General features: G+C 38.8%; 1 protein-coding gene across 1 annotated transcript in view; it reads right to left on the reverse strand.

Moving 5' to 3' along the window:
• Positions 1 to 12,500, reverse strand: part of LOC106880948 (P-selectin) — a 19,452-nt gene that overhangs the window by 6,344 nt on the left and 608 nt on the right. Inside the window, exons 2-9 of the mRNA XM_089340180.1 lie at positions 8,406 to 8,554; positions 8,002 to 8,197; positions 6,801 to 6,991; positions 5,139 to 5,277; positions 3,932 to 4,129; positions 2,080 to 2,253; positions 1,428 to 1,604; positions 152 to 331 (exon numbers count right to left, since the gene is read on the reverse strand). Coding sequence (XP_089196306.1) covers positions 152 to 331; positions 1,428 to 1,604; positions 2,080 to 2,253; positions 3,932 to 4,129; positions 5,139 to 5,277; positions 6,801 to 6,991; positions 8,002 to 8,197; positions 8,406 to 8,554 — 1,404 coding nt within the window. The remainder of the gene's footprint in view (positions 1 to 151; positions 332 to 1,427; positions 1,605 to 2,079; positions 2,254 to 3,931; positions 4,130 to 5,138; positions 5,278 to 6,800; positions 6,992 to 8,001; positions 8,198 to 8,405; positions 8,555 to 12,500) is intronic.

Here is a 12,500-nt window from a genome sequence, read left to right on the forward strand (position 1 = left end):
AAATGTCACGAAAAAATCAGGAAGATTTTCTTTGCAGTGTCACCAACATGTGGCAAATTCGATACATATGTGAATGTAGCAAAAGAAAAAAAATGTTTTGAACAAAAAATAATCCTTAAATTTAAGTGAATTCAATTAAAAATCAATTTACCTTCACACTTTGGAGGGGAACCAAAGGTACCCCTTTCATTGCATATGACACCTGTGGTACTCTTATTCAAGTTTTCAATCACAAAACCCTTTGGACATTTGAAAACTATGACACTCTGATACGGGACGACTTTATCAGGGGTATTAAAGTACGAAGTAATAGGAACGACACATTTGATTTCTGGAATATGATGAGAAAAGATTAGTGAACAAGAGGAAGAAAGGAAAACAAAAATAAAAGAGAAAAAAAATGAGAAATCTTTGCTGGAAGTCTGTCCCACTTTTTTTTGCTTATTTCTACTAAAGGGCATCTTTGTCTCATTCTATTTGTCTCTCTTGGATCAAATAGACAGGTATATATGGAGATTTGTAGGCATTAATGATGTGCATATCTGTCTTTTTGTCTGCCTATCTTTCTTTCATACTAAAAATATAACTAACTATTTATCTATCAATCTGTCGGTGTCTGTCTGTCTGTCTGTCTGTTACAGTAGTAGTGGTAGTGAAATTTTCGAGGAGCGAGTAAGTCGATTACATCGACCCCAGTGCTTGACTGGTACTTGCAAGCAAGCAAGACTGAAGTTCATTTTTAATGTATTAAAGATAATAATAAATGCCCTGATGCAGTACCAGACAGTAGCTCTCAGTTTCTGATTTTAACTGATTGGAAGTGTTATCATGCACATTGTTTTGTTTTGGTATAAAAGATTGACTACAGCAAATATTCTGCTCAATACCACAGATTTGCTAGTCAGTTGTTTGACCGTAACCAGTTGAGCATATTCCTTAGTGGTTGATGATATGTGCATCTCTGATCACGAGCAGAAGTAGTGGGGGGAGCATCATAGCCATGTGTTGAGAGGAATTCTTTAAGGTTTGGATAATTCACCTTTGGAAACATGGGTGTTTTGTTCATCATCCTTAAAGAACCCTTATTCAGGGACCTTTTGAGTAGGATGGGCTACTCGACTTGGAGAAAATTCTAACTGGGCCCCACTTGCAAGGTCATGCGCTGTTTAGCTTGATATAAGATCCCTATGTCGCGCACATATAATTGTGATGCATGTACCTGGTGTACTCCTATCAGACGGATAGTCATGATGGGTATACTGGGCTTCTCATATTTGTACCCCAGTTTCACTTTAATGGCATGCGCTGCTCTCTCAATAATAATAATAATAATAATAATAATAACGTGTGTGTGGTTGGGTGAGGTGGATGTCATATATTACTCAGGGAAGGAAATTTAGAGGGAGCAATATTAAGGAACAACTTACCTTTACATGTAGGGATGGGTTTCGACCATTTCCCGTCCATTCCGCAAAAAATCTTTATGGAACCATCAACCGTGTAACCACTAGCGCAAGAAAAATTTACGACTGAGTTATATCTATTGGCATCGCTGGCATCGATGGTCAGGTGAGGGGTGTTTGGAATTGCTGGGCAGGTCGCCTCTGGAAATTGAACGAAAGATGTAAAGACAAAATGGAAATAAAAATGAAGGAGGGCTGTAGGAATTCTCGACGTATGCGGATTCAAGACTGAGAACTTCAAGAAAGTATCGTTTGTTTCTCCTATGAGTGGTGTGTATATATATATATAATGCGAGAGAGTTAGGGGTTGAGGATTCAACCCACTAAGGGATAGTATCTATCCAATATACTGCTTGTTTGTCATAAACACCGGTACTTTGTGGGGTTTTTTTTTTTGTCACTTTAGGTATGAATTAAGTTAATGAATTCAACGGGATACACTGTCTGCAAGTCGTTGGGTTCAGCATATTGTCCTCCATTTTCTAATTGATATATGTGTGTGTGTGTGTGTGTGTGTGTGTGTGTGTGTGTGTGTGTGTGTGTGTGTGTGTGTGTGTGTGTGTGTGTGTGTGTGTGTGTGTGTGTGTGTAGGTATACAATCAAATGTTGAGCTTACTGCTGCAGGTTGGGGCTTTACTCCACTGACCATTTGTCTGGCACAGAGCTATAGTTAGCCCATTTATTAGAAATCCATTTACACACTTGTAATAGGCCATGGAGCCATATTTCACGCCTGATGAACTTGCCACAAATCCATTCGCAACAACTGGAGCATCACCGCATATAACTCCTGTATAAGTAGAAGATAAAAAAAATATTAAGTTAAATACATTGTTCATATATTGAATATTCGAAGTATAAATCACCCTAACCCTCTTTCAGTAAGTCCCATCGTTACACGTTTATGATGGACGATCGCATCAGTTTTTATGTATGTGTGCTGAAGTCGTTAGATCAGAAATCTCATTGTGTTTTCATTGTGTTGTAAGAGTGGCTGGTTATTTAACAGGGGCCTGTATAGACATCGTATGAGACAATGTTGACACTGAAGTGACCAACTGCAGAGCGTCGAGGGCTTTCCAAACAGTTTCCGTAAAGTTTCCGTATACCTCATTTTCCCTCGCATAGTTGTTGGGGGCGACGCAACGCTATGGTAGAGAGTTGTTGCTATGTATCGTACGCTTTGCAGTGCGTTGATGCTACAATGAAAGTCTTCGCAATTAAACACATGTTTTCCCATCAGACGAAGCCACAGCATTACTTCGTTCTTACTTTCTCATAGTGTTTTCTTGGCAGCGATATTGGAGTGGTTTGCCATTGCCTTCTCCAACTGGATGGTCATTATTGACCCACAAGGAGCTCATCCACCCTTTGACGGGTTTAGCTTATTATCTGGCTGGGTGTCCAGATACGTTCTTCCACACAAGAGAAACTAGCTTCTCAAGTGGGGGAACCGGTTTATTCGCCGACAAATCGACCATGAAACAGATAGTACTGGTTTACTCATTACCAGTAGCAGATATCATCAGTCTCTGATCTGTGATGGGATCCCTGACCTGACAAAATGGTAGAAAGTACTTGCTGAAAATGCCACACAGGGTTCGATCACTCGTGATTACGAAACGATCATGATTTTTTAATATTATTGCTGTATTTGATGATATATATGATGTATTTGTTTTTACCATAATACTATTTCAATAAAATCACTCCTGGTGCTAATGTGCATAGTTGGGCCCCACCACAAGATTTAATGCACTGAAAACTTTTTTCCCCTGAATATGCGCTTCTGGAATTAGGATGCGTCTAATATACCCGTGTGGAGGCGTGTGACCTTGTGAATAGGATGTTGCACTTAAGATCGTAAGATTGTGGTTTCAATTCCTGGACGGGCGACGCATTGTGTTCTTGAGCAACACATTTCATTTCACGTTGCTTCAGTCCACTCAACTGGCGAAAATGAATAATCCTGTGACAGGATATACGTCACGGAAACCGGGAAACCGGCCCTTATGAGTCCATTGGGCTCAAGAAAGATGCTTTTGTGCCACCAAAGATGTCCGAATATATTACTTAACTAGTTTTCAGTGTCAGGAGGATTTAGGAAAAGTAAGTAAGAGTCAAACTGTCCATCGGATTTGGGCGCAGAGATCGAAAGAGGTGTTCGGAGATCTATGGAGGATCCCTGTCAGTGTCTCACGAGGCAGACGGTATAGAAACTTCCATTCCCTTCCAACATAGGATTCCAAAATAAATCACACTCTTTCAGCTTTGCAAAACTTTTCTCTTGGATATACACTGAATGGAAATGTTGCATGAATGTATACGCATCTGTTTGTATGCTTGAGTACGCATGCATGCCTGTGTAATTCCGTGCATGCACGTGTTTGTGTGTGTGTGTGTGTGCATCTGTGTGAGCAGACAGACACAATGCGGTGAACAGAAAACCAATGAAAACAGAATCTTACTTTGGCAATGTTGACTAACATTCCAATATCCGCCTATTAGGCATGTGATTATCATTTGAGTATTTTGTGCATTAGTTTGGTTGAATGAATAGCCAGGCTTACAAGTCGCTTGCACCGTGCTTCCAAATTCGGTAAATTTCTTATCTGTACTGTCTCCTGGGAGTCTTGTAAACACTGTGTTTTCTAGGGATGGGCAATCTGTAATAAAAAGGAGAAAAAGAAATGGCTTCAATTTTTAATACAATACATTAAATACTTCTTCGTCACCATTATTTTCTTTCTGTGCTATGTTGTACATTCTGCCGTCTTTTATATATATATATATATATATATATATATATATATATATATATATATATCCCCTTTTTCTTAGCACTCCTGCGTGAACTTTCTGTCCGCAGACGCCATGATAGATCGCTGACCAAACCATTCAATTTCTTTCTCCGTATTCTTTCTGTTGAAGAGCGTAGCTCGAAATGTTAAAGACTTTCTGTATTCCCGAGCGTTAAACTAATATATCCTTTTGTTGTTTACACCACCTGTCCTCGTCTGTTGTTTTGTTTCGTAAATTCTCCCATATATATATATATATATATATTCAAAATAAGCAACAAGATATCAAGTAGTGATGCAGTACGACGGTTTCAAGCAGCTACATTTAATTGAACAATGCAATCATTACACCAATTTAAATGCAATGCTACCTTCAGCTGCACAAATAAATAAATAGAATTTTAACAAGTAGGACACATGTTGTCGCTATTGTAGCTAAGAATAGACTACACTTCCAAGAACCGCATGGAGCCTGGTGGGGTTGTAATTCATTTCTAATACATTTATCTCTTTATCAGCTACTAAATCTAAAACTAGAAGACTGTGTCTATTTTCAATAAAGGAAAAGAGTGAGTCAACAGCTCATGGCTAGGTATGGTCATAAATATTAACACATGTATCCCTTTCCATCAGGGAGCAAAGAACATACTAGAAGTAGTCAGTTGGATATAAGTAACTATATATACTAAAAATGTATAAAGCCACCCCCATCCTGTAAGTAGATCCAAATAATTTTAAAAACTTATTAGTTAGAAAAAGAAGTCACAACCCATGACCTTTGTCGGTCACATGATTGGTAAGAACGAAAAGCTACATATTTTCATTACATAAGTCGACACCTTTTTACAAGGAAGAGGTCATTGCTTTTACTTACCCGCAGCGACTAAAGCTGAAAATCTTTCATTTGTTCCTGAAGCTAGCGATTTGAATTGTATGTCAACCACTGAATTTCCTGATAGTATTATAGATACGTTATCACCGATTGCGCTTGCACTTTTGTCTTCATAGGTGACCTGTTAAAAGTGAAATAGTGAAACAGAAAGTAGATAAGGAAACTGGTAATACTTTCCATTGGCAAATAGAGTTCCAGGAATTTCACAAACGGGTAGAAATTAGGTAACATGTAAGAGTGAAAAAAAAAAATCTGACAGAATCACACACATGTGTGTATGTGATGTGTGTGTGCGCGTGTGTGCGTGCAAACCAATGAATAACAAATATATATAAAACATATAACAGGAAACTAGGCCAAGCCTGGAAAGTAAGCGTTTGTAATTATTTACGCCATACACACACACACACATGTATACATACATACATGCATACATCCATAAAACAAGCATACAAATCTGCGCATACACTAACACCAAATACTGCACACACACATATGCACAAATACCGAGATGATGTTGATAAAAGTTCCAATGAAGGAACCTTGAGTCTATGTTAGAGTCCGACTTTTTCTCTATTGACAAGAAATACAGAAATGAAACTGATTGATAACATACATACATACATACATACATAAAATGCAGACATACATATTATTGAATATGAACGCAAACATCAACACAAGGAATATTGGTGGAACATTTCCATCAAATCATCTGTCAGGTGTAAGCATAACACTCGGATATTGTTGTCTGGGACAGGCAAGAAAAGTATGTACCATTATAGAGGTCAACTATCCTGTCCTGCTGACGAGAATATCTCCTTGAAAATCAAAGAGAAAGAAGATAGCTATGGATAACTGTTTCGAAACCTCCAGCTTCTATATCCAGATTACAAATTTGCATTCATACCAATAATAACTGGTGCAGTTTTGTACGACGTCGAGGGTTCCCGTTGATCCGATCAACGGAACAGCCTGCTCGTGAAATTAACGTGCAAGTGGCTGAGCACTCCACAGACACGTGTACCCTTAATGTAGTTCTCGGGGATATTCAGCGTGACACAGTGTGACAAGGCTGGCCCTTTGAATTACAGGCACAACAGAAACAGGAAGTAAGAGTGAGAGAAAGTTGGGGTGAAAGAGTACAACAGGGTTCGCCACCATCCCCCTGACGGAGCCTCGTGGAGCTTTAGGTGTTTTCGCTCAATAAACACTCACAATGCCCGGTCTGAGAATCGAAACCACGATCCTATGACCGCGAGTCCGCTGCTCTAACCACTGGGCCATTGCGCCTCCACAGTTGGTTTTGTAAGTAAATGCTTAACTGTCATTCTGGATAAGTTCGAATTTCCAGAAAAAAAAAATTTTTTTAATCAACCAACTGACTAGCTCATTACAAATATAAATTGCAAGCGGAATAGTAAAGCTATGCAAGACTTTTCTCAGGTTGAAAATGCGCCATTTTTTTCGTTATGTACATTCCAAGAGCGGAGCTTTGTATCTTTGTTAGAAATCAGCTTCTTCGTCGGAGGAAGAATTTAAATAATTAAAAGCAGTAGAAAAACATACATACATACATACATATACATAATGAGAGAGAGATAGTGTGACTAGTTAAACAAAGGTAAAATTTAGGGAACGTACCACTAAAGTCTCGTTGTTTACACGGTAAACGTCTTGAATTATTAACCCAAACCTCCTGTTGTAGACTTTGTATTCTGGAACCGTCCATTTACACCTGACGTTTTTGGCAGTGACACTGTTGTTAGGTTCTATCCAGTTGTATCCAGGAGAACTGATACTTACAAGATTTGATTCCAGTTGGATATCACAGCCTGAAATTACAGATAAGGGTTTTGAAATGAGAGATTTGGAAATAACGAGTAAATGATGGACAAATTAATTTACGTGTAGGTTTGGTTTTGGGATTGGGGTTGGGAATTGGGATCTTGATGAAACCATAGAGTCTGGGCCCTTCGCTCTTGATAAGGTCATTGCATCAACGTCGTTCTGTTCTCTATGTGTCTTCGATATTTTAAAACCTTCTTCCTCATACACACACACGCCCGCGCACACACACACACACACACACACACACACACACACACACACACACACACACACACAAGATAGTGAGGGAGGGAGAGAGAGTGCGAGAGAGAGAAAGAAAAAGAGAGAGAGAGAGAAAGCGAAAGAGAGAGAAAGGGATAGGGGTCATTTCTCTCTCTCTCTAAGATCGGCCCTTTCTTTGAATGACCATAGCCGATTCTCTCCTCTCTCTCTCACACACACACACACGCACACACACACACCCACAAAGACTGAGAGAGAGGGAGAGAGAGAAAGAGTGAAAGGAAGCAGACCATTTCTCTCTCTCTAAGATGAGCCCTCTCTAAGTATGACCAGAACCGATTTCTTCCTCATACACGAACAGAGAGAGAGAGAGAGAGAGAGAGAGAGACAGACAGACAGACAGAGAGAGAGAGAGAGTGAGTGACAGACAGACAGACATACAGAGGACGGAGGGAGAGAGGAGGAGAGGGAGAAAGAGAGAGTGGGAGTTGTTCCAGTGCTAGATGGTACTTTATCAACCTCAAAAGGATAAACAGTCATGTTGACCTTGGAGGGATTTGAACATAGATCACAGGGAGCCGGAATGAATGATATAAAGGATTCTCCATATCGCCTTAACGACTTGGCCAATTCAGTACATTTATTTGGTATTACAAACAGGACATACAGAAAGGTATGTATGTATGTATGTATGTATATCATTTTTCAGTTTATTTCAAGATTCCTTTAATTATTTAATTATTTCGTATGTTGAGTCTTTTAAAAATCTTACCTTCGCTGTAGTAAAGGACGAAATCTCCTTGTTGTTCGCCGGTGTTAGTATGCAGACATACATGTACGTCTTTAGAATTAGAAATTAGCAATGTGGTCATGTCCAAAGAAGTGAAATTCGCAACAATGTCCGAGATATTGCCAAAGCTTATGAACATGTAACCAGATGTTCCTGCCTTGAATTCCAGGATTTGAATCTGGAAAAAAAAAAAAAAAAAAACTCAGCTAAATAAGGATATTACTTAGCAAAGAACAAACATACATACGTATTCATATGTGATTTTTATTTGAGTTTTATTCAAGTTCTTGAGCGAGTTCAAGCCGGTCGCTGGAAGTTTGAATTTGAAATTAAGAAATAATGAAAAAAATGCACACACTCATTATTTAATTAATTTTTTTTTTTACCTTTAAGTTAATGACAGGTGCCGAACTTGCTTTGATGTGCCAGCACTGGTCGGTATTCGGTAAAACACCTGCAGGTAACTGGGGTGTTAATTTCTTCGGATTTGCTTCGGCGCTCAAAAGGATCGAGCTGGATATTAAATGTTCAATATCTGGAAGAGACAGCAAAAGAAGTTTGATGTTTAAATAAGCAAAGACACACATTCTATTCGAATAAATAGATAAATATTAGATGGGTGCGAGATGAATCACATCGACCTGAAGAAAATTCTTACTGGGACCCCACTTGCGAGGTCATGCGCTGTTTATCTTGATATGAGATCACCATGTCGCGCACATATGGTTGTGATGCATGTGCCTGGTGAACCCTTATCAGACGTGTAGTCATGATGGGTATAATGGGCTTCGCATATCTCACCCCAGTGTCACTTTGATGGCATGCGTTGCTCTCTCACTCAATAATAATAATAATAATAATAATAATAATAATCCTTCCTGCTATCGGTAAAAGGCCTGGAATTTGAGAGCAGAGGATTATCGATTACATCGACCCCAGTACTTGACTGATACTTAATTTATCGACCCTGAAACGATGATGACGACAATGATGATGATGATGATGATGATAATTTCTTATATTTGCCGAAATCCCAAACTTAAAATAAAAATAACCTAATCGAATGCATAAAAGAAAAAAAAAAAAATCAGATGCAAGGGAAGTAACTTTAACTGACTGTACATAACAAACATCTTCCAAGGGACATAAATCTATATTCAAGCGGACTAATTCGGATTTAGATTTATCAATTTTTTTTTCTTAACGTTTGCTATGATACGTTACTAATAGAAATATAATGAACACCACCACATCTCATACACATTTACACACAGACAAATGTATGACGTAATACATTATCCAGAGATATTCAGCTTAGCTATAAATATATGTTTTTCATGCACAATCATATATTCACATAAATGCAACTAAGTCTATGATAAGACTGCGGCCATGAAGGAGCACTGCCTTGAAGTATTTTTAATTGAACGAACCCACCCCAGTATTTATTATTTTTAAGCCTGGTACTTATTCTATCGGTCTCTTATGCCGAGTCGTAAACACACCAACACCGAATGTCAAGCGGTGGTAGGAGATAAACACACATTCACACACACGTACCTACACATATACATACACACATACATGCATACACACTTATATACATACGCACATACCTACACATGCATACACACGCATACACATACACATACATACATCATACGCACACGTACAAACATACATACACATACATACATCATACGCACACGTACAAACATACATACACTCATACATACATACATATATACATACAAACATACATACATACATACACACATCCAAACATACATACATACAAAAGTATAATAAGGGGGGCACTCCTAATTGTACTTAATTTGTCGAATCATTAAGATTCGTAAAACGATAAAAAAATATTCTTCATCGAATTCTCGTTTGACAGGTACACACCATGTGTGTGTGTGTGTGTGTGTGTGTGTGTTTGTGTGTGTGCATATATACATGTGTGTGTGTACACATGCGTGAGTGTATACGCGTGCGTATATATATATGTGTACGTGTATATATATATATATGTGGATGTGCTCGCTCACATTGACGCCCATATCATAAAGTATGATAAACATTGAGAAAACGACTTGAGAACTTCGCTCCAATTTGCCGTCGACCGGTTCTTAATTTTGCTTTGTTTTACACGTGAAAATTATCAATACATAAAACCTATTTCGTCAATTTTCTATTTCTGTTTTGAACAAAGCTATTTGAGACGAGTTGACCGGGAGGAGAATGGATTGAGGTAGAGGTTCAAATGTAGTGACGGCATCACATTATGTTAATGAGTCGAGCGGCCTTATTCTACTCGTTATCTTATACGTGTTTCAGCCAATGGAGTATGGCCACACTGGAGCACCGCCTTGAAGAGTTTGGTCGAAAAAAAAATATACACTAATATGGGTTTCTTTCTTTAAGCAAACCAACATCGGTTATCCAGTGCTGGTGCAGGGTACTAATACAAACACACACACACACACACAGCTTGGCACCAGTGACGTCGCAACTCATTTCTACAACTGAGTGAACTGGAGCAATGTGAAATAAAGTGTCTTGCTCAAGGAAAAAGAACACAACACACAGCCCGATCCGGGAATCGAACTCACTACCTTGTGATTGTGAGCCTGACGCTCTAACTACTGTGCCATGTGCCTTTACACTGTAGAAGTACGGCTAAATTATTCTTTTATTCTTTTATTTGTTTCAGTCATTTGACGGCGGCCCCGCAGGAGTACTGCGTTTAAACTAAATCGCTGCGACCAAGATTCGAACCTGCGCGGGTATAACCTACTAGATTTCAAGTTTATTGCACATAAATTTTAACACCGAAATCTCATATGGACACTCAATGGCTACGTGGACTCTGCTTGAGAACCACTTCGCTGTCATATTCTATGTGGCTGTTGTGAGTAGATAGTTGGTTTCGCACACACACAGATATACATACAAACGGTACAGATACATACAAACATACATACATACATACATACATACATACATATATATATACATATATATATACATATATATGTTGTTGTTGTATTTGGGGATGGTCATATTGCCAGTTCAGCCAATAAAATCTTGCAAAACAAATATATATATATACATACATACATATATACATACATAAAACACATATCCGCACACACGCATACTCACGCATACACATGCCTACGTACGTCCATTAACACTTACCCATACGCACACATGCATACATATGGTTTAATTAGCTACAACTATTTATAATTGCAAACATTAATTTCAGCGAATAAAACTACAACAATCTCACGTTACTCATAAATATGGATGTCACTTCACAGGCGTATTTTTTTTTTTACCATTTTTACCATTCTGTTCTCTCACGGCCTTTTAGAAACACACACACACACACACACACACACACACACACACACACACACGTAGACAAACACGCAATCATGCACACACACATGAGATAGCATGGACACCATAACTGAGTGACGAAGAAGTTAGATTTTTTTTTTATCACGCAGATTCGGGTTCGAACCTACCATGTGACATATTGGGTAAGTACTTTCTGTTGCAGAACTGAGCTAAGTATGGGATGTGAAAATTTAATCAAACAATAACTAATCTCCTTCGAAATTTGTAGGACTCACAGGCGCCAGCTTCTATGAAGTTTAAGGGGTTAAGAGATAAATCTCCATGAGCCAACCCCACATTATAGTTTATTGGTTTTCCTACAAGATAAAATTAGTATCAATTCCACCGTGTTATTTTTGCTTATAGTCCCAGTATCTGTAACATAGAGCCAGGTCTAAACCGCAATTTAGAATTAAATGTGAATACGAACAGCGCCCCATATATACACATTGAAGGAATGGGTCGATTCCAGAGTATAAAAGCGCCGACTCTCTTGTTCAGTCGCCAATGCTCTCTTCATCAAAGTTACTCCGTCGCCCTGGTTAGTACGATTACTCGGCCCTTCGATGCTTCCAGAGTCCACTGATATGCAAGCATTGGGGTACATCTCTGGTTTGAGCATAAATTCTACTGATTCCTCTGTTTCGCCATGTGTCTTAGCGGTCCTGAAAAGAGTTACAGGTTACATATTTTCTCCCGTAAAAGGCTTTTTGTCGACTAAGGTTAAATACGGACTTGCATCTGGAATTTACTCTAGAGCGTGAGCCTGGACAAGATTATATATTATTTTATAGAAGGCCAGCAGCTCTCAATGCAACAAGAACCCCTTCATGCTACCATTTTTGTCCAATGGAAAGGCCGATACAAGTTGGCACAATATCCTTTTCTACTCTAGACGCAAAGCTTGAAATTTAGCGGGAGGGGGCCAGTCGATTAGATCGACCTCAGTACGTAGCTGGTACTTAATTTATCGACCCGAAAGGATGAAAGACAAAGTCGACCTCGGCGGAATTTGAACTCATAACGTAAAGACAGACGTAAAGACAGACGAAATGCCGCTAAGCATTTCG

The sequence above is a fragment of the Octopus bimaculoides genome, chromosome 23 (assembly GCF_046866305.1).
Source record: "Octopus bimaculoides isolate indiv1 chromosome 23, ASM4686630v1, whole genome shotgun sequence".
NCBI classification, from domain to species: domain Eukaryota; kingdom Metazoa; phylum Mollusca; class Cephalopoda; order Octopoda; family Octopodidae; genus Octopus; species Octopus bimaculoides.